The 22684-nt window shown below is 38.1% G+C and overlaps 1 protein-coding gene across 5 annotated transcripts in view; it reads left to right on the top strand.

Annotated features, from left to right (window-relative positions):
• The window catches only part of LOC117242093 (protein couch potato), a 184168-nt gene that overhangs the window by 148530 nt on the left and 12954 nt on the right, over positions 1 to 22684 (top strand). For 4 of the 5 annotated variants that reach the window (XM_033508476.1, XM_033508477.1, XM_033508473.1 and 1 more), the window contains exons 6-7: positions 9687 to 9820; positions 15907 to 16115. In XM_033508476.1, the coding sequence (XP_033364367.1) occupies positions 9687 to 9820; positions 15907 to 16115 (343 nt within the window). The remainder of the gene's footprint in view (positions 1 to 9686; positions 9821 to 15906; positions 16116 to 22684) is intronic. The other variant, XM_033508475.1, reaches the window with a different exon arrangement.

Genomic DNA, 22684 nt, shown 5'->3' with positions numbered 1-22684 from the left:
TGATTGCACTGTTCGTAACCGCGAACGAGTAGAACAATTATACTCGGAACGTGCTCGGCCAGCCGTGTTAATAAACCGTGACTCATGCGAGAAACTCCTGCGTCGGAATGGCGGAAACTGGCTTAAGAATCGCGCGAGGAAAAACGTTCCTCTATCGTTGATATATACATCGAGCTACGTGGAAACGTGGGATCGATTAAACGGGCAGTCCCACGGGAGCCGAAGCTCGTCACGACCTCGTAAACCGTTATTGAAAATAATTGGTAATTCGTTTCGATTCGGCACGTCTGTGGGGGTATCTCGATCGAGAAACGTCTAAACGCTTCCGGAAAAAGTGTACTCTTTTCATTAACGCTTTTAACAGTCGTCGGAATAAGGAAACAAGTAGATGTAAATATATGGTAAAGAAAGTTTTGTCATGAAATTTTTGTTACGCGCGTACAGATAGATTTATTTTTACCTAACTATTAATGACTTTGACTACGTAATATGTATACATATTATTATAAATTAGTTAAATTAGTACGATTTATAAATTAGTTGTTTAACGTAAATTTTCAATAGACGTAGCGTTTAATTTCTTTTACGTAATTTTTAAGAAGATTTATATTGCGCGCGCCATTTAATCTTCCTCAAATGGTTTTTAATCAAATTTGTATTACGCGTACAAATTAATTTCTCTCGGATACTTGGTAACAAAATTTTATAGAAAAATTGTCAAACGAGAGACGCATAAAATATCCCACTTGTCGCTGATTTACGGCGTATTTAATCTAAAAATCAACGGTGCGATTCGTTTTATAAATGCCACGCATTATACGTCGTCAAAAAATGGTACTGCAGTTTCGATCCGTTTTACGGCGAAGGAATACCGCCTTTGTAGAAAGTACCCCACACAACTCTTTCATTTGCATACTTTTGATATTTTTATGAATACGTTTATCCTACTACTCGGTGTCCTTTCGTTTCAATCTCTTAGAAAGTCGATTGTTTACTTTAACCGTGCCAGATAACCGGCACAACGTTCGAATTAAAGGTGCATGAGGCGAACAACTGGCAGTCGAAGAAAATAATTCTGTTTTACTCGATATTCGCAAGGATACGTGAATGCGGTTCTTCGTTACAAAAAGGAGATTTGCGTTAGAAGTGGAAAAATTGCGCGAAATTATGACCTAAATCTTGAACTTGTTCGGACCATGCGATAAACAAAGCAGTGGAAAAATTCCTTTTCTCCCTAAAAGACTTTGGCGTGATTATTGCAAGGAGTAACTATCGTACAAATCATCGGGAATAGAAAGTAAAACGACAGAAACTCGACGATACGAGTTCCTGCCAAAAATTTCGAACGATCTACAGTGAGATCCGTTATAACGTACCGCACGCGTACCCAGCGAAAATTCAAAGTCGACTTTCTCGAAAACAAAGCCTCGAACGAAAAATTTTTATTCTATATTTTCGATTTCTTTTTTCGCGTAGAATCATCCCCTTTCCGCTTGTACCACCAGTTACCAACCACCCTGTATATATACATGCACACTCGTATTTTTCCCACGAAAACCCAGTTGGACTTTAATTCCAAATTTTACGAACCCAAAGGGGGAGCTTAGGAAGATTAAGAGGAAGCAAAGTTAAGTCAGACAATAATTTTCCACTGAAACTAAAATACTAATGAGCAAACCTATTAATAGTTAACACAGAGAGGGGAAAACCTGGCATTTTCACGCGCTGACAATTAACACCGTAAAATCAAACGGTAACGGATCTCGCTGAAGTTAAAACGATTCTTCCTAAATTTCTCAACTTTCCTATCTAGATACGTAATTATCGTTCAATTATTAATAACCTTAGTCGTTTGTCTCTGAGTTTATTCACCGCGCGAAAATTTCTTTGCAAATAGCACGGAATTCGCGATTTTTTAAATATCACGCTTCTAGTAAACTAAGGATACGTCGAACAGACTATATCGAGGTCGCGTTGTTGTTTATGTCGGTTATGTCGTTTAAAATCCAGCTGCGCAAGATTCTCGTGCATACGTGGATATCGAGCGAACCAACGACAACCTTCGACGTAGAACAGTTCACCTTGTGGCGTGCGAAAACTTACCCGACCGTGCATTTTTCGTGCGAGAACGTAGACGCGCGTTCGTCGCTGCATAAGTAATACAACGCGTTATTGTTCGTACACGATAGGCAACGAAAACGCGATCGAAGCGATCGTGACCGATAATCGCGACAAATCGACACAATTTCGCGCTTATTATGGTCTGGCTACTTAGGAAACTGTTCCACCGTATAACGCGCTTTGCATTTTTTGGCATTTTTTACAACGAATCTGTATAAATCTTCGCGTAAACACTTTGTACGTGCGTTTATTCGTGTTTCGTGTAACATTCGGTGGAATCCACGAACACACTTGCTCGAAGGAACAAAGACTTTCGTTTCGTTTCGCGAAATTTCTGGCTATTTCGCGCGTAATTGAATCGAAGATACTCTTAATTTTAGGATCAACTCGATTCTAAAGCGTGAGAGAATAAGAAGAAAAACAATAAGTAAGACAAAGATGACGACACTTTGAAACTAGATTGTCAATTTCTTTAATTTTCCGTATTCTTCCTAGGATAAAAGATAATAAATAGGAAAATCTCTCGAGTTGATCCTTACAGGAGTTATAACGACGCGTGCGCTAAGGATGCTCGTCGAATCGGACCTAATCGGACATATTCCTCTCGTAAGGAATTCTTTTTCAGTAGCCTCTTTTAGCAATCTCTTTTACAAAACGTTAAAATTTATATTCGTTGAAATAAATCGCATAGAGGAACGATTATCGTATGTACGCCACGGATAAGAGGGATCCGACAAACGGTAAACAATGAATTTTTGTTAAACGACGAATCTCTTTGAAACGTTCGTAATAACGTTCTTGGCATCTAAACCGTTTCGACTCGAGCGTAATAAATCCCATTTTGCCAATTCGTTCTATCGTTCCGCTTTACTCGCATTTTCCATTATATCGCCATCGTTTAACTACGTCGGGAAAAAAGTGATATCGTGTGTCGAACGATTCGACTGATTAAACGTAAAAGAGGGAAGAAGAGGAAGTAGTATAGAAAAAAGGGAGTTGGAGAAAAAAAGAAGAGAAGAGAAGAGAAGAGAACGAGGAAGATAGTTGCGTGGATTTAACTCGGTTCCTTTGCCTTTATTTCAACGCAAACGCGTAGCGAAGAGTTAGACCGGTTTTGCATTCCGTTGTACAAATGTTTTTCAAACACGACCGTTCGCGTTTCATACGTTTCGTCTTTGTGTCGCCGCACAGCTACGATGATATTAGATTCTCCGGTTTTTGATGAAACAAAGGTGTCTCGTAACCTCTATTCGCCTGTTCTCTGCTGCTTCTTCCACTCTAGATACCTTCAATACCGTCCGCGTTAACGAGCGCGTTAACTAAACATTTTATTTAACGTTGTTGGCTAGCGCGCGTGTCTATCGAGTCCCTGTGGAAAAATAACAAGCTACTCCTTCGCTCGATCGATTTTCTTCGTAATCACGATGCAGTAATCTAGCTTCTTTGACATTAAATTACGTCACTTGGCTGTTTTTTCATTCTTTAATTTCGACAATAATCGTAATCCGAAGTAATTGTCCCTGGAAGCTTTTAATTTTGCGAATAAGGCTAGGAATTTTAATCTTATGTTTAGCGTTTATTTTACTAGCCTTTAGAATTATATAATATTCCTTGTTATTTATCGATATTCGTTGTTATATAATATTATATAAAATTGATACGATTATTATATAAAATAATATTATACGATAATAATCTTTAAAATCGATTCTATCGATCTTGTTCGTGATTAAGAGGTAGTAATATGTCGGTTCCTTGTTTTTACGTTACATCGTTTGGTTGTTTTTTAACGTTCGTGCCATGATTTTGATGGTAACTGGAATCTGTGATAATCGTTTCCGCGAGTTTTCAATTTTACGTACGAAATGCGGAAATTTGATCTTTTTAACGTACTCGACGTTTATTTTTCTATGGTCGATAACATTTCCCAAGTTTTTAAAACGTTTATTCGGACAATTTTTAGATATTTATATTTTTAGATATTTTCTCCTCGAGATTTTAATTTTGCCAATGAAACGTGAAACCGTTCATAGAATGGCACCCATAGAATGGAACAACAACAGACGTAATTACAGTACGAAAGCTAAGATCGATCGGAATATGAAATTATTAAAAAACGATATGTGTTATTACGATATTGAACGCCAATTTTTCATGGTCCAACGTTTCCAGTAATGGAATAATCTCCGTATACTTTGATAGTTTCGTGATTTCTCAGGTTCGCTTAGGTCCTCGCAGGTATCGTTGATCCTTCGATCTCGATTACGCGTCATATCCGACTAAAACTGTAAGTATCTGTCGCTAGTTTTAAATCGCGTAATTACAATACGCGTGGAGCACATAACGAAGCGTAAGACGCGGTAATTCCACGAATTTGATTCATTTTTTCGGTAAGTTCTTTCGACGTTTTTCGTCTGACCTTTAAGCATCCCTCGGTGCTTTGCGGCGATAAAAAGTTCGACGGCCTTTCGCGGTTGAATTACTCGAAAAACCGGTGAAAAGCGTACGGAGGAAAACAGCGTGGAGTAAGCACTCACGCTCGTCGGAACTTACGGGTTCGCCGTGGGAATCCGTGGGTCAGCCTAAAATCAATAAAGCGCAAGGTCCTGCCACGTACGAAAAGCCCCGTTGGCGTGTGGTAAAAACCGGTGCCAGTGCAGGTGTGACGTGCCTCTCAATTATTTACCGTTTTCCCACCTCCGGCTCTTTCTCCTTTCTACTTATCGAAAAATCATTTTTCCTCTTCTTCCCTTTCTTGCGTTCGTTACGCGTTATCAGTCGCCAAGGATTTTCTCGTAAGTGGAAAATTTATGAGAAAAATTGAAAAGGGTAGAGTTTCATTACCTTTTCTTGTACAAACGATGAATAGTATCGATGGTGTAGATAAGAATAGACATCGAGGAAGTCGAAGGGATTAAAATTCTTAATTTCATTAGCAAAATTAAAAGCACAGCAGCTATTATCGTCGCAGATCAGAATTATTATCGAAATTAGAAGATGGAAGTTGCAAGATAAGCAAATGGCGTACACAGAGAAAAATTCTTGTATCAGAAATTCAGGTTAACCGAATGCGCAATTATTGTTCCAAATAAATATATAATCGTAATAAATATAACTGGATGTAACTCGAAACTTTGGAACTTTCGCGAATTCTTGCCGAAGAACCGTTGCGCGTTCGTGGAAAGAGTAGATTATAAAAGAAATTCCGCGAAAAATTAGTTATTCCCCCAGGTGGCAGGAAAATCACTAATTACAAAGCACGATGCAGCCAGGTTGAACCACGCGCATCTCCATCGTCCGATCGCGACGCAGCGTTATACAAAGACGATGCTTTTTTGCGAGGCGCTGGCCATCCTAGATACGCCATCTTTCTTGGAACAGAAACGCGGCTACTATTAAAAATGCATAAAAGTAGCTCGTTAACAGGCCAGACTCTCTAACGATACGTAATTAGCAGATTATCAAAATCATTAACATTCAGCCGCGAGATTTAATGGATCTTAATAAGGAGAGAATTTAAAAGAAAATTAGTCGAACTTCGAAGGGACGATTACTATTGTTTGCCGGCGTATAGAAAGATTATCTCTTATCCGATCTGATAAGGAAAAAAAATGGAAGGAAATTGTTCTAAGGAATTTTTCTATGTAATCTAACGATGAAATACTCGGGCTACGACGGTAATCTCGCATCGCTTTACATCCAAAATTACTCCACCTAAAATCGTATTCCACGAATCCAACTATCGCCACGTAACGAATAATCGCACTTGCGAGAATTTCTCCTACTCCGTCATCGCTTCGCGGCTCTACTTTCCAAGCATTCGTACCGAACTTTCTAGAAAATCGCGAATCGGTCATCGTCGGTGAACATTTATCGTTAAACCGCGAGCAGCCACAAGTATCAGTCTGTTATCAGCAACCACCTACCATCTCCATAAATCATCCCGATAAAAATCACGTTTCGTGAAATTCTTAAGCCACTCGTCGAACAAAAACGCTGAAACGCGCAGCTCGAGAAACAAGAAAACGTCTCTGAACTTTTTCGCTCGTGATTCGTGGCCAGCAACAGAACGATTAATTATAAAGTTCGATGCTGCCAGGTTGCTCTAGATCTTAGCTCGCGATACAACGTTTTCTGCAACGTTGTATGAAAAGAGCGGCGGTTGTTGCGCAACCGTGGCCACTCTGTGCGATCTTTCTGGAATAATTGCCTGTTCGTGACGTATCGTCGGTCATGAGAAACAAACGGTTCCGTGGAAGCCGCTGCACGCCGATTTTCATCGATTTTGCCACGGGACGACTAGACACTGCCTGCTCGGTGTAGCCGCGAATACAATACTTACGTGTGCAAGTGTCGAGCACTTCCGGTTCGCCGAGGGTAAAGAAGAGGCGAGAGCCTCAAAGGGGAGCCGAACGGTTCCGTGGCAAACGACCAACCCTAGAAATCCTCCTCGCGTTACGCGAAAGGTCTTTATACTTTTTTTCTTACTTGGAGGGTTTGGAAATAAAGATCTTGAGTAAGAGAATCGGAGATTTGTGGTTTTTCAGATGATGAATTAACCTTAACGTTAGTTGTACGTAACGTTAGTCGATCTAAACTGAAAGAAGGGATTACGATAAATAAATAAAAGGATCGATTAAGAGTTTCGAAGGAAAATGTGGTATACGATGGTATTTACTGTAGCGTTAATACGTACTAGTTAATTAAGTTCAAGTACATCGAGTTTCGTATCGTTTGGTGGCACTTTCACGCGGCTACAAAATTTTAATACTACGAAATTGAAACGTAGAACCTGACAAAAAGGACGCTCCGTTGGAGAATAAGATAACGTAGAAATACGTTTTCTAGCCGCTATAAATATTCGAACTTTTAAGTCACGAAAACGATAGAGAAACTCGCATATGCGTCTACTCGTATCACTTTTTCACTGAATCTTTCGATCGCTTGTAAAAATTGTTGGCGAAAGAGATTAAGAAGAGCGAAAATTTGTAGTTTTCGAGGTTATGAATTAAAAAGTTCGAAGGAGAATGCGATACGAATATGAAAATCTTTAAATCGTGGCAACGATATAACGCGTGTACTTGTACCTCTCTCTCTCCTTAAATCCTTTTATTGTTTATAAAAGTGGTCTATGAAAGAAGTTGGGACTCTACTACCATACTATACTACTTTCGATATCGTAAGAAGAAAAATAAATTTTTAATAAAGCACGAAAGATCGTATAGCGTCGACGAGTCATCAAAGACGCGTAATTGTTACTCGTTAGGATATAAAATTTATCTCCCGCGATTTTCGCATCGCATCCACTCGAGATGATCGCGCGATCGCTTTAAATTGCTATTATTATTATTATCGTTAATTACGCTGTTCGTTATATCGTGATAACGTAACGTACAATCGCGTAAAATGTTTGTTACATGAAAAATTCGAATAAAATTGGAATTGGGAGACACGCGCGGTACGATAGTCAGTTCTTCGTCAACTGGTAGTTCGAGTATATTTTACGAATATTTCGTGTCTCGAGTCAGGACTTAGTCAGACAAATGTACCAATTCGTCGAATTCTGTAATAATTGTTTACTTAGCGTGCAATACTTTATCAAATCATTGTGATAGCGGTACGAAACGTTATATACATTCCGTTAAAACAAAACTCCTGACTCGATAAAAAATTCAAATGGCATTCGTTTTATTATTATTACTTTCTCGCGTAACATTTTTCTGATATAACAAACAGTTTACGAATAAAACTTCGAACGAACGAGTTAGGCGAATCGATGCCATTCCCAAAACGAAATGTAGCAAAATTCGACGACTGGTATTCGGTACAGTTGATCACCGTTTCTAAATCTTTTCCGACTCGTGATTCCAAGAAATTCATATTTCTTGTCTACCAGTGATTACGTTCGATGATTGCGTCGTTTTATTACTATCCAATCTACTAATAATCTTGTTATCTATAGCGGCGTAGAAACTTACGACCGATCTAATTACGCGTCGTACAAATACGTAGACAAGAAGAAAGTAGGTAGAAAGAAATATTAAATAAAACATGGTATAATGACAGTAATGGCATTTATGAATAATTATCAACGTGATTTCTTATTTCTCCCCTTTTCTTTTCTTTTCTTTTCTTTTCTTTTTTTTTTCTTTTCTTTTTTAATTAAAACGTAAACCTGGACGACGAACGATTACGCTCCACTACGTACACAATCGTATTGTGTCACGTTGTCCATTAGATACGTATGCGAATAGGAATGTTTTGATTGGCTACAATTGGAATTGTTTCGCGATAATGATTCGAATTGCGTATAGCATAGTGGTACTTCGATTGATTTGCGATTCAAAGGTTTTCATTCAACTAGAGAGCATTGGTTAACATGGTCGTGGAACAATGTGCTTATCGATCGAGCAAAAAGGTAATTGCCTAGTTTTCTAAATTTGATCATCTTTCGCGAGAATTAATGCGAAATTTATCGGTTTGAAATTTTAAGCAGAAGTATTCGATAAAATTATTAATTAATGCAATTTTTCGTTATTCGTTGATGTAACTCTTCGTACAATTCAATTCAATTCCAAATTCGAGATGATGAAATTATCGCAAACTAAAATTAGTTTAATTAGAACTTAAACGGTATCGTGAAAAATATTCCTCGTAAAGGAGAACAATATCGATCGGAAAAGTACGAAGAAATTAACGCGATACGCGTTTGTTCTAACGCGTTCTAACATGTTTGATCTGTACAAGACAATACCTTGAACTACTCCGTCAAAACGATACAAACAGATCGATAAAGACTGGCAATCCTTTTCATCAAGAATAAACTACACGCCGAATAAATTACTCGTTGAACCGTGAACTATCAAGAAAAACACGATCAAGTAACATTTGAGCGTATTTTAAAGATTCAGAGGAAATATATTATCATCGAAATCGCGAGATATAATCGTATAATTTTACATAACATTTCCAACTTTTTTACAATTAAAATCAAATTACACATAAATTATATTCGCGATTATAACGTCGCTCATTCGAGCCAATTACTGTCATTAATAATACGTCTCGTTATCGATGGAAAAGTAATACTATCTCGTTTTTCCATCCATCTCTACTTAAAATCCATACCTCTCTATAAAATTTGATTACACGATGTATCTCGATATTAGACAGCGTGCATTTGAACCTGCATATTTCTACAAAAATTAAAAAAAAATTCAAGATTTAGACGACCAGACTTTTCCATTACAACTTGTTACAAATGAAATTTCTGTTCTCTCGTCGATCGTCGGTCGCGATATTTTGCCAAAGCAAAAGTTTCATCGTCCGTATTACTTTTCCTCCAAATCTCTCACTTACGTATATCTACCTGCGAGTTTCTACGCCGCTTCGTCGAAAGAAAGAGAAAAGACGAAAGTCTGGCGAACATTGAGAAAATAACGAAGATAAAGTATCTCTGTTCTATATACGTATTTGAATTATTGGAAAGCATGTTGTCGTCGATCGTTCCATTCGGAACGTTTAGTTGTCTAAGAGACGATTTCTAACTGTGTATTCTATTACAGACCTAGGGAGCCCATTCTTCCCTGGTGGTCCTGAATTGTGGCACCATCCACTGGCATACTCGACCGCTGGCGAATTACCCGGCACGCTGCAACACGCGACGCTGGTGCATCCGGCGTTACATCCTCAGGTCCCCGTACGTTCCTATCTTTGACTATCTGCAGACAAAGCTCTGGAGCCGCCGACGAGCGCCCCGATGCACGTTAGTGATACATGATCGTTATACTCGATTATTATACGATACATCTAGCAGGTAGACACGCACGCAGAGTGAACGCCAAGAACCAGCGTACCACGGCTCGACCTGGTTCGAACGACGGGGTAACGTGTTCGAATACGGTCCGTCTTCTTCGCACGTCGTCCAAAACAACGTATTTTACGTATCGTAGATTAAATTCCGCAGTCACGCGCACAGAGTCGATTAAATGCAATTAACTAGATTTTAACGATCAACGCTCGCAACTCGATTCTATCGATTATCTTTATTTTCTTTCACAGTGTCATTCTCCGTATAGAATTCGAACAACCTGTAATCCATTCGTCTTACCTTATCTAACCACTAGCCAAATTAGACGTATCGTTCGTCGATACGTTCGAAAACACGAATGACGAAAAGTCTTAAAAACCGACAATAATTGGCTACGTTGGTGTTTGAATGAACGTGACGACATCTAAAACGTAACAGAGTATTCGAACAAATTACCCCAAAAGTTACACAAACTCGTACAACAACTCAAAGCGAAATTACTCTATGTAGATATCGCACAAACCCTGCAAAGAGGACCGTCTAAATGTCAAAGACGGAAACACGGCGTCTTTTTCAGCTTAAATGAAAGACGAATACGGCGAAAGAATCGCTCGTGCCGCTTGTTACTCGATCGCGAGCGTGACGATATCGATTTTAAGACCTCTAGACTTTACTTGCAAGTAAAGCTCGCGGAAGTTAATTACGGCCGCGGGTTAATTATCGCGACTATTAAATCCCGTCGTAAATAAGAAGAAATTATTTCTTCCTTCTGTTCGTTCTCGTTTCTTTCTGCTCCCCGTTGTTTGTTTCCCGTGTATCGCGAAATTTTCAGGCAGGCACCGTGTCTGGCTGATTTCTCAACGGCAAGTAAGAACGATGCTGGTACAACCGGGTACGAATTGGGGAAACGGCCAGCACCTATTGATTTTTAATATCGCCTAGTTCTGTACCAGGTTCACGCGGGTACCTATCACGCACCATCGCCAAACCGTATCGAACAGCTTTTCTTCATCGGCTACCGTGACAACGTGGAAAAATATCAGTCAAAAACATCAACAACAAGAACAACAACAACAACAACAACAAATATATGCTTTTGACTGATAGAACGAAAAATTCGTCCGATCGAGAAATGTTTGTCCGTAGCGAAAAAAAAACTGGGGAAAAAAGGATTTGAAAGTGGAGTGACTGTGCCCCTGGTCAAAATAAATTAAAGGTCGTTGAAAACGTTTTAAGCGGGCTACGATCGTTCGGTGGACCGTCGTGTATCGTGGCAATTTTTATTTCGACTTGTTTTTTTCTTTTGTTTTTTAAACAGAACCGAAAATAGGCCGATTCCGCGTGTCGAAATAAATCGAATGGTGAAAGCAGGTTTGATTAAAGAGAAAAAAGGTTTTTCGAACGAGATGCTTCCAGATACATTCGTTTTGATGTAACAGCAATCGCAAACGGTATACGGCGTTAGTCGTGGAAACGTGTCGAACGTGACGACTCGAGTGGAAATGATAGAGATAATTTTGATTTGTTGTTTCTTATGGCCCTTCTTCCTTTCTTTCTTCTTAGTTGTAGATCAAAGACCGATCGAAAAGACCGATCAATGGTTAACGATTGATTGATAAATAAGCGATTGCCAATCGAGGAATTTGTATTGTACGTAGAATACATTTAGTAATTTGGAATCGTGTTTCAAAAACAGTTGATAATTTAATCGTTTGAAAGATAAGGGCAGTTTTTAGATCCAATATCGTTACTTTACGGCGTCTAAATATTTTGTCGGTGGCAACTAAAACTAGAATGTCATTGTTTATTAACCACCTAAATAACTGGATATTGATTTTCTTGATAAAACTGTTTCGCGGTATTCCTCCTCTTTCTTTTGCTCTTCGTTCGACGTTGCAAATGTGAAAGTCAGGTATCTTACACCACCGTCGTCATATTTCGTTATTCAACGGAAGTTTTACGTTTGATATCGAACGTGGGTCGAGTCAATGACGCGCCCACGCGGCACAGAACCTGATAATTGACAAATCCGCTATCATTTCGATCGACTAATTGCCAAATAATTGCACGTGGAAAAAAGTTTTTCCGTTAAAGCATCCAACGGAAACATCGTATTTCCTATTGTTTCACGATTATCAGTTCGATTATTTACTACCTAAACGATAGAGCGGATTTCAGTGAGATTGGCAACGTAATTAAAGAACTTCAGAGCGTAAAGGAAAGAAAGGGGATCGTATTAAAGAGACGACGCTTGAAAACTGTTTAACTTTTCACTGAATTAATAAAGACGGACGGTTGACGTTCAGTTTTATAGGCGGTAACATTAAACGAATAAATATTGACGTTTATTTAATTCTATAATACGAGAGAGAAGCATCTCGGGTTCGACCTGAAACGGCCGTTTCAACCGCTTGTAAATACCACTATTTTCCTCGGTCGAAATAAAAATGTTCCACGGAATCCGCTTGACGTGATAACGAGGCGAAAGCTCGGCTAAATAGAGAATATTTCACTCGCGAACTTTTTGCGTTCTGCTTTCAGAAGAGTTCCTATAGTGACTCGAGATTTTCCTAATTCCGTTTCTGTTCGTGACATCGTTGAAAAAAAAAAAGCTGGTCGGGGAAATTTGCATTAAAAAGAAAAATTCCTTTCGAATCGAAATATTATTCGTTATTATCTGGGAATAAAAAAAATATACTTTCCTGCTCGACGAGTGTCCATTGAAAGAACTTCTTTGTATTCGTTGTTATCGTTGGGGAAAAAAACGCTGGAAAATATTTATGTAAAAATTCCTTTCGAAGCGGAAACTATTCATCGCGGTTTATCGATACAAATACTCTCGTCTTCGATAAGTTTCTATTCAAAATCCTTCTTCCTTTGATTTATTTTACAATAATAACGTTCGCCGCAGTGTTAAGACACGCTCGAAGATATTTGCATAATAATTTGATTCGAGGTGGAGGCTATTCATCGTGATTTACGAATAAAGATACTTTCGTTTTTAATAAGTTTCATACCGTGGACAAAATTATCATCATTTACGAATAAAAGTACTTTTTGTTCGGGATTTCACTTTTTGGTTCGCGATATGTTTCGGCGTAAAGAAAATCGAGGCAGGTCGAGCAGTCGATTTTGCAACGCTCGACAAAAGAAAACGCAGCAACGATGCAGCAATACAGGATTTCCGAAACAAGTAGCGCAATACATAATTACACGGGCATTATGGTAACAACGATATGTTACGACGTGAAATTGCGAATTGATTGCGCGACACGGTACGCTCTAGCAAGAATTTCCGCAGCACGTCTTGCTCGAATTCAAATATCTCAAACATTTTTTGCACAATACGCATTGTAGTCCTGTACTAAAATTCAAGAATATCCGCCTTAAGAATTTGGATTAGTCGAATTATCCTAATAAACGGTCAAATTATTTCAATGATTCTATTCCATCCTAACAAAGAGTTCAACCGTTCCAGCAGTTATGTACATTGCAAGTATCTCTGCGATTTTTAATCTGCCATGTAAAGGGTAAAGATGCACCGTCGTCTCTGCCTCGAGTAAGGAAATAACCAGATAGTTTTGGATAGTATTTTTTACGAGAGATAACTTTTCGGAAAATAATTGGACTTGAAATTACAAAGTGGTTATGGACTCGCGCGTTTCTGAATAAAAAGTAATCCGGCTGACCGCCGAGATTATTTCTCGGTTATTCGATCGTTAATCGCGAAGCCGCTTCTTATAACGTTGCTGCAAATTATGCTGCATTCGTATTTAACACGGTTCTTGCGTTAATTAATCCACGCTCGGTAACTCGGTCATGGACTTTAGTTTCAGTGGTACAGGCCTGCGTTGTTTCGTCGATTACATCTAAATTGTACGTAAATCACGAAGTATTAGGCGATATTAATGTCATTCGTTGTTTATACATAAGCACACCGTGTTACCGCGTCAGGGATTCTTCTTGAAAAGAAAAAAATATTGTAAGAAAAATGCGAGAGTAATTTGAAGAAAAAAGAAAGTAGAAATAGACTTGGTTCGTTTTTGTGGACGTTTAGATAGGTCGAAGAGTAGACGTGGTTAAATAAGGCATGAAACGTAAAACGAAGCTCGTGAACGCCTCTGTTACTTTTGGGAATATGAAAGCGCGAAACTCGAATAATCGACTATGTACTTTGACATTTTTTTGAAATCAAGTTATACGGTTATTCTTGCGTTCTTAAGATCGTTAACTGCGATTAACCTTTTCTAATTGATTTAGACGCGACCTAAATATGGTTCGAACACAACTGAGATCTGAACGAAGAATGCGAAACGTATAATACTACGATCGATACAACGTCACTGTAAATTTCACCACTTTAAAATCAAAATGGAAAATAGAACTCATTTTGTATGGAAATTCTCTTATCCCTTTGTACGGAATAAACGGTTGCTTTCAATTTCCTAGGAAATTTTTCTGTATGTCCAAACGTGCCAAATAACGTCTTCGATCTCCAATCTCTAACAAATTTTCGTATCTTTCAACTAAATATGTAACTTTTCTCAATTTGTCTCAGCCACTGCAAACGTCGTAACGGGTACTTTGAACTTTTCGCATACTTTTGGACATCACGCGTACTTTGTCCTGCATCCTTAAATCTCACAAAAACGTATAAACATTCGTAATCTAACGATAAATAAGTATAAGTAGAGTAGAATTGCATTTATTGGAACGAATTTTTAATTAATACCTGACTAACTAAACCGTCCACGATTACGATCGTCGATCTGAACGCGAGTTTCAGTTGTTCGAAGGAAAAATGCTCGGTTGCGTGAAAAATTAATGAACCGCTATTGTATAAACTGCTTATCCCCCAGGAAACTTCAGGTAAATGGAATTCTACCGTGCAGGAATCTAGTATTCAATAAATATAAATAGGAACCTAGCTACTACTGCAAAAACCGAGTCTATTTCTTAGCAATAACGCCAAAATGGAGATCGTTACATACAGAGTGTCTAATCTAACTCGTAATTATTCTCCTATTTGTGATGATACAAGAGAGTGAAATATAAATTTTCAAATTCGACAAAGCGACACAAGAAATTATCTAAACTATTTTGGACGTGTTAAAAAACTGCAATCTCGTGTTTTGGCAATGCCGTATCGATGGTAGCGTTATGAACAATTATTTATTATTATTACATTGGGTAACGTTTGATAACGTTAAATTTTCAAGTAAATGTATCGGTAACAGATAGTGCGAAAAACGCGAGTTTCTAGTGTTTCGAAAACGTCTGAATGTAAGCTACAAGAATACGTAATAAAAAATGGAGGTCCGTTTCAAAATTCTAACGTCACCTTTACAGAACATTTTAAAATCATCGCAGCATCGAGTAGATAAAAACGCAGTACGTCCTCGATACCACGCAACTCCTCTCTGAAACATACTTAGTATCATCGCAAATAGGAGAGTAATTAAACCATTAAAGACCGAACATTAGGTCATCGTAATTTATAGATACTTTAGCTTCCTGCAATTTCATAAAATTTTTAAGTCTAAATGGAAGCGATGTGAAAGATATTAGTCGAATTCTCTGGAATTTCCTCTCAGATGCAGGATATTGAAAAATATACAAAAATTCGACGATGCAAATTAATTGAAAAAGAGATCGATGAAACGTAGCGTAGATGCAACGTTGGTGATTGATGATTGAATGGGACACCCTGTATATATAGATCGAGGTACCTGTACGTAAAGATATATATAGAGGAAGAAAGTAATAGTAAATAAATATAAGAATCTAATAAATAGAGGGGACGAAACGATAAAATTACAATGATGCGAGTAAATATAACGTGCACGAAAACGTTCATATTCTCAAGTAACAGAGTCGTTCACCGAGCCAGAGCTACACACGAATGCCCAACATCGAGTCGAATCGAGTCGAAGATCGCGAATAACGCTGAAAAATTTGTGTTTTTCTTTTTACAGGCGCCCATGTCTCTGCCGCATCCTACGACGCTGACGTCGATACACGCGTCGCTGCCCCATTTCCTACCTTCGCCGGCACTGGCATCGCCGGTAGGTTCACCCTCGTCCCAGCCGAACATAGCAGTGAGCAACGCGCCCTGTTCCACCTTGTTCGTGGCGAACCTCGGCCAGTTCGTGTCCGAGCACGAGCTCAAGGACATCTTCAGCAGGTTAGAAATACGTACCATCGTTCGTAACCCCTTTATTTCCATCTTTACAGCTATCGAGCCGAACAAAAATTGTCCGTTCGACTCTTTTTATTATGCGTCAAGCGTCGCGTGCTGTGCATACACGCGTACCTTTGTCTCCGTATATTTCCAACGTACGATCCTTATTTTCTCGAGGCTTTAGAAAAGTTTCGTGAAACTCAACCGCGAGACAGACTCGCGGTCGCTGTTTATAAGAATAGCAAACAGACTCGAAGGACTCCAAATTGTGGCCAAATTGGGGTATGTGTTGCACGGATATCGAGAAGTTTGGACATGAGATCGGTAGTGTCTGTATTGTAAAACCAAACTATCGATGCTTTAGGGTTATCGATCGAGAGAGTTAAATAGATAGAAATAGAGTTATAAATAGATAGAAATGTACACATAGGTAGGTTTATAGATAGTTAGGTTGAAATTTATTGATCGATCGATATTTATTGATTAAGATAGTAAATGAAATATATAATTGGTCAGAGGATTGGGAATAAGTAAATAATTGATTTGGGTTGTAAATGAAATTGTAGGGTGTGCAGATTTAGAATAAATAATTATAAGCAAATTCATCGAGTGAGATTATAGATAAAATAATTGGTCGAACGATTGGAAATAAATAATTCGTTTGGATTATAAATGAAATTGTGGGTTACGTAGGTTTAGAAAAGTATGAGATTTCAATTGTCCATGTTAGGCTTGTTACAGAAAAAATTTGTTACGAGAGTTCTACCAGTTTCAAGTTTCTCGGCTTTTCTAGACCAATTACGCCTAAATGATCGATACTCTAAGCAAATAAAATAATCTCTAAAAAGAAGGGGAAATATCAAATCACCGGAATTTACAATCTGTGCTCAAGATATAATTTCTAACTATACAAATATACCTGATTTTCAAACTACATTATCTTTCCTATAGAGTGGAATAATAAACATTTATCGGAGTAGATTGCAAATTATTCTACCTGACGTGGTATTTAATATTAAGAACTTTTTACACGATACTATAATTTTTAACATTTTTAGCGTGGAAATATTATTACCAATATTTGTGGTCAATAATAATTCTATACAAATTTTTGTAGTTAGAGAAGTAAAAAAATTCCTACGCTGATACAATTCTACGGTAAATCTACGAATTTTACGGTAAATTTTACGAATTTAGCATCCTGACAGGGTAACGCCGATCTTCGATCGCGAACGATTTCACGAGAAAAGCTCAGACGCGTGTAAAATTTGTGTTTATACGATTGGTCTTCCGGATTTAATCAGGTAGAAGAAACTTGTACCGGTAACGAAAACGAGAACAGAAAAAGTCCAACAATAGCTGGTGGAAGTTGCGTAGATTAAAATAATGACTTCTCGAACAAATTCCTCCTCCAAAAACGAAATCAGAGACGCGGTCCGCTAAAATTGACTCTACGCCACGTGCGCTAATTGACACGCGACACTTTTATCGCGACACGCGTTACACCTCGTAAATTACGTTTCGAGAACGCGTGGTTGGGGCAGACAGAATTAAATATTCAATTTCACAACTTCGAATATAATAATTCTCGCGCCAGACCATCTGCGGATGTAGAAAATTTTATAACTAGAATTTGGTTAATCATTTTGCAGAAAAAGATGAATTAAAATTGTACGAAACGTTTGTAGAAAGCGCGATTGTATTTTATAAGAAGCTTCGATTAGAAAACATTGATTTCGTCTTTAAAACTGGGTGTGGTTTGACTTTAGATTCGAAAAATTTGTAATTGTAGATTTAATAACGTATGTAAATAAGAATCTTATTTTTACTATTTCAAGCCTAGATATAGTATTAAATATAATCATTGACTACAAGCGCGACGATATAACGTTTGTAAAATACAAAATAAAGTTCACAGATCAAAGAAAGATTGAGGCGATAGAAACGATAAAAAAGATATCGATTCGTACTTGGAAAAATGATTATTCTAGCTATTATTCGAAAATTATTTGCAATATAAAAATCGCGTATCTCGAGTGTTAAAAAATAAATAAATAAAATATTTAATACCCGTAGGAATATATCCAGCTTCGATCCAGCGTTATCCAGTGGTCTCTCTATCGTGCATAATCTCGAAAGCGTGCGACGAGATTTATTAGACCGAGTCAAATCAGTCAAACAACCACGCCATGCTTCGTTGATTTTCAAAGTCTTTCTGTTCAAAATAGAAGCTCCATAAACGACACGCTCATCCTACAATTTTAATTCGTATCTTTGCTTTCAAGCTCGCGTGAAGATTAATTTTTTCAAGTTTACTAAAATTTTCAATTATTACGTTGAATATTCGACGCATATTGCAAGAAGAAACTTTGAAATCGAACGGAAAAAATTGATGCTAATCGTGAAATGTATTTCGATGTTCGACTCGTAGTTTTCTGTGTACAGATGCATGTACGCATACAAGAGCAAATAGTCTCGAAGTATGTTATCTCCGGCGGACATTACGCTTCGCGGTCGCGTAGCAAATTATTTTTGCCTGCCCCGTCATGCGGAACCTTCCCACGACATCGAGTACACGCGTTCGACCGCGTGTTAGATCGCGACTGCTTGCATCCGGGAAATTCTTTCCATATTTCTCCAGTAAACAGACAACGTCATTTAGAATAATCGATAATTCATTAGTCGCGACCGTTTCTATTTAGGGAACACGGAAAGAAATTTATAGAAATTTCGTGGTACGATCATAGTAAAAGGACCGTAGTACGCGTCGACGAATATTTCGAATGGACTGCATCTGGCGCATCATCGACTTCGAACGGTTTAACGGGAAACAAACTAACACCGAGTTTCTCCGCGAGAAACAATCGGATTAACGAAAATCTGCCCAAACGGAGAAACGTAAACATCGTCCGAGCGTATGCAAACGCGTTTAATCAACTCGCGCAGCTATTTGCGAATTCATACGCGCAAACCGGAGATTCGCGGATATAACGAGATTCTGCGTGTTAATTATGCAAAACGCGGAGGCAGCGCTCTTCTTATCTTTCTCGCTCTTTTCCTTCGACGTAGCGCGTTTGACCTCGATAAACCGCTCGATTTCGCTGGTCTCCGCCCGCGTTCTTTAACGATCGACGACTCGTTTCGGGGAGAAGGAAAGACCGAAGGAGGGAAAACGGGAGAATCGATGTCGATTTAACCTCGGAAGAAGAAAGCATCGAAAAAGAAAAGCGAGAAAAAACTGGCGCGCCGAGAGACGCCGTTCGACTCGCGATTTCTATGCTTGTCGGCTATTTCGGCGCCGATGCGAAAGAGGAAATCGATACGGAACACGTTGCGTCAGATACGGACGACTGACGTCATATCCAGTTCATTCATCGCGATACAAGAACCGTTGGCCCGCAGTTTCGCTTACGCCGTGAATGGCGAGCTCGTTTCTGGTACAGGGGGATGACTCGACCCCGTTCAGCCTTCAGCGATTTTAATTTCGAACCGGACGTCTCGTACGTCGATCGACTTCTATTTTCTTCCTTTTCGGGTTTCGGTATTTTCATTGCGTGTTGCTCTCTTTGTCAGCCGTATGAATAAGTTCTCGCGACCTTTTACGAAAATACGTTTAATACGATAAGAACGCTTTAACGGCATTAACCCTTTAAATACGACTGCCGTCGATAGACGAGAAAACGAAAATTTCGCGAAACACGTCTGTCGTTGGCGAGCGACGTCGCGTATCGATAATTGCGTTGAATTTGCCATCTTTTTGCGTTTGGAGGGAACGATTTATAAAAACGTACTCGTGCTCGAAGGATTAATCGAAGCGTGTTCCATTGAAATCTATCACTTTTTGCCATCTCTCGGATAACGTATGAATACCGCGGTGAAGAGATCGTTTTATCCTTTCAACGAATACGATGATAAAGACATCGACCCATTTTCCTGACCGCGGCAACTTATTTACTGGTTGTTTTATCGCGAAATACCTGATTTTTTATTTATATTTCATTTAATTCGTTTCCAATTTGTTTCTTGGTATAGGTGTTATTTATATAAGTATTTATGTTTAATTATGGTATGTAATTCTCGTTACTAATTATTACCAATTTCTCCTTACTAATTTTTTTTTTTTATAAAAGAAAGGCTTGCTTTCATTAGGATGCTAATTACAATTTAAGCCTTCTGTTACGGCAACCTCTCGAGGATTATAAGTTGGGGAACTCCGTCACACACAACGGAAGGAAACTGCGTTTCAGGTGTATCCACAATTTGTTGTATAAATTGACTTAGATTTTTAAAGGATTTTGGCATTAATGTGTAATTTTTTGTGCACATTTGGTCGTTAATTATGATTTAATTAATTAATTTATCGTATGATTTAATTAATTAATATAGTTTAATCGTTAGATTCTTTCTTTCGATGCCTTGATACACAGTGACTGCAAAAAGCATTTGCACGCCATTATTTATCGTAGTATTTGCACACTAATCGATTAAATCCAAGAACATAAAGTTTCGTATCACTTAGCGATGATTCGTACAAAACTAAAACGTAGAAGCTGATAAAAATCGCTTGGCTAGAAAATAGAGATATGCGCAAACATTTTTTGCAGTCACTCTATATGACAAATTTTAGTTCCGCGACCTCCAAAAGTTTGCTCAATCTTCTTCAAATCGATTCGATTCAGCTCGAATGAATGAATAATACAAATACGAAATTTCTATAGAAATATCGCGCTTACTAATCTCCCTTAAACGAAACACAGATTTATCGTATCTGCGGGTCCATAGAGAATCGCAAGATGGTAAATTAAAGATCAAACATTAGTTATCATCATGGACAAAATTGTGGAATTTTTACAAGAACATCCGGGCCATAGTGCGGTGAACTGGAAATGACAAATCTACCATACTCCGCTCTGGAAACAATTACGCGACTAGAAATTTAAGAGAGCGATATAGGTCAGCGCCGAATCAGCCGTATTTCCTCTCTCTCTCTTTCTCTCTCTCTCTCTTTCTCTATCTATCTCTATCTCCGCGTACGATACACCCGTTTTAACGCGTCCTCAACCCTCTAAAGGGGTTCTTTTATGAAAGGGAAAAGATTTGTTTATGGATAATTTGGTGCTAGCATAATATGATATATTATCAATAAAATACCACGGTATAACACAGCAAGCGAGTAAAGTGAAATTTTAAACGAAGTAGACACGTGGTTATGTAACTTGTAAGTTACATTGGTATTACAGGGGTTTAACATTCACGGTTGAACGTTTTAACCGGCTTTCCATTTCGTCTGTACATATATGTATATTGACGCTAAAATTACCACTGACTAGTGTATGAAACTTGTACCAAGAAAATCAAAAGGAAAAAACGTAGTCTGAAAGCAATTACAGGTAACAAAAGTACAGAACAAAATCGCGCAAAAATCCCTAAAAATTTCTGCGACAAAAAATTCTTTAAAATTCTGTTAGAGCGTTTCTTTCAAATTGTATTAGAGAATTCTATAAAATTTACATTTATTTCAAATTCCACAAAATTCGATATTTTTATTAAACACTACGGTTCGCTTATTTCGAGCATTGGTAGTTTTAGCGTTTAAATACGATTGCAAACGTATCTAAAAGAGAGCTTCTTGAAACCGGATTAACAGCACTGCCTCCAAGAAACGTACATCACTGACATTCGCTGATTCATTTTTTGCCACCAGTCGTAGTTCGTAGCCGTAAGACGCACCTGTGCTAGTACCCGTAACCACGTATCGAGATATTTAGTGGCATTGATAGACACACTCTAACATACACATACACGTATACGCAGCAAACGCACACGGTGATCGCATCACAAAACAGCGAACGAGCATCGCGCGCACGAAAAGACAATGAGACTTTGACTCCTGCTCCGTACATGCGTTATTTAATATTTGGATATTTGTATCGTTTCGATAATATCGTGTGTATTAATTATTTTATAGAAGTTTCGTATAATTTGTTCATTTTTTTCTACTTTGTCCGTTTGAAGCAAGATAAAGTTTCTATTTTCTCAGATTTTATAAATTACTTGAAATTTAAAATTGAACAGGGCGATAATTTGTACGTGTGTAATTAAATATATGCGTACGATAAATTCAATACGGGCGTATTGAATTCATGAAACTTTTGCACGAATGAGATACGCATAAATAGGTATGTTAATAAATGTACGTTTGAATAAATATGAATCAGAGATGCTTAATTTCCATAAAATAATTGCTCGTAGGTTTTTAATTCTCCAATACATACACATAACTTTGATACGTACAGGTTTACAGTGTCAAATCGAAGCCACGTTTACTACTCGGTACAAATAAGAAATTGTTAACGCAAATGTCAAATATTTGCTCAAAAATTCTAACGCTTTAATCGGAATATATTTATCACGCCGTTTATCGCGTATCCTAACGCCCGTTTCAATATTAGATTGGCAACTAAGTGATTGAACTTTTGAAGGATTTTGTCGTTACCACCTAATGACAAAATTCGCGATCATTTAGTTGCCAACCCAATACATTTGAATAGTACAGCCAATGCGGCGTATTC

Source organism: Bombus vosnesenskii, unplaced genomic scaffold (assembly GCF_011952255.1).
Source record: "Bombus vosnesenskii isolate JDL3184/JDL3185 unplaced genomic scaffold, Bvos_JDL3184-5_v1.1 scf7180000016263, whole genome shotgun sequence".
NCBI lineage: Eukaryota > Metazoa > Arthropoda > Insecta > Hymenoptera > Apidae > Bombus > Bombus vosnesenskii.
Note: the sequence above shows the minus strand (reverse complement) of the source record. Positions and strands in the feature narration are given on the sequence as shown.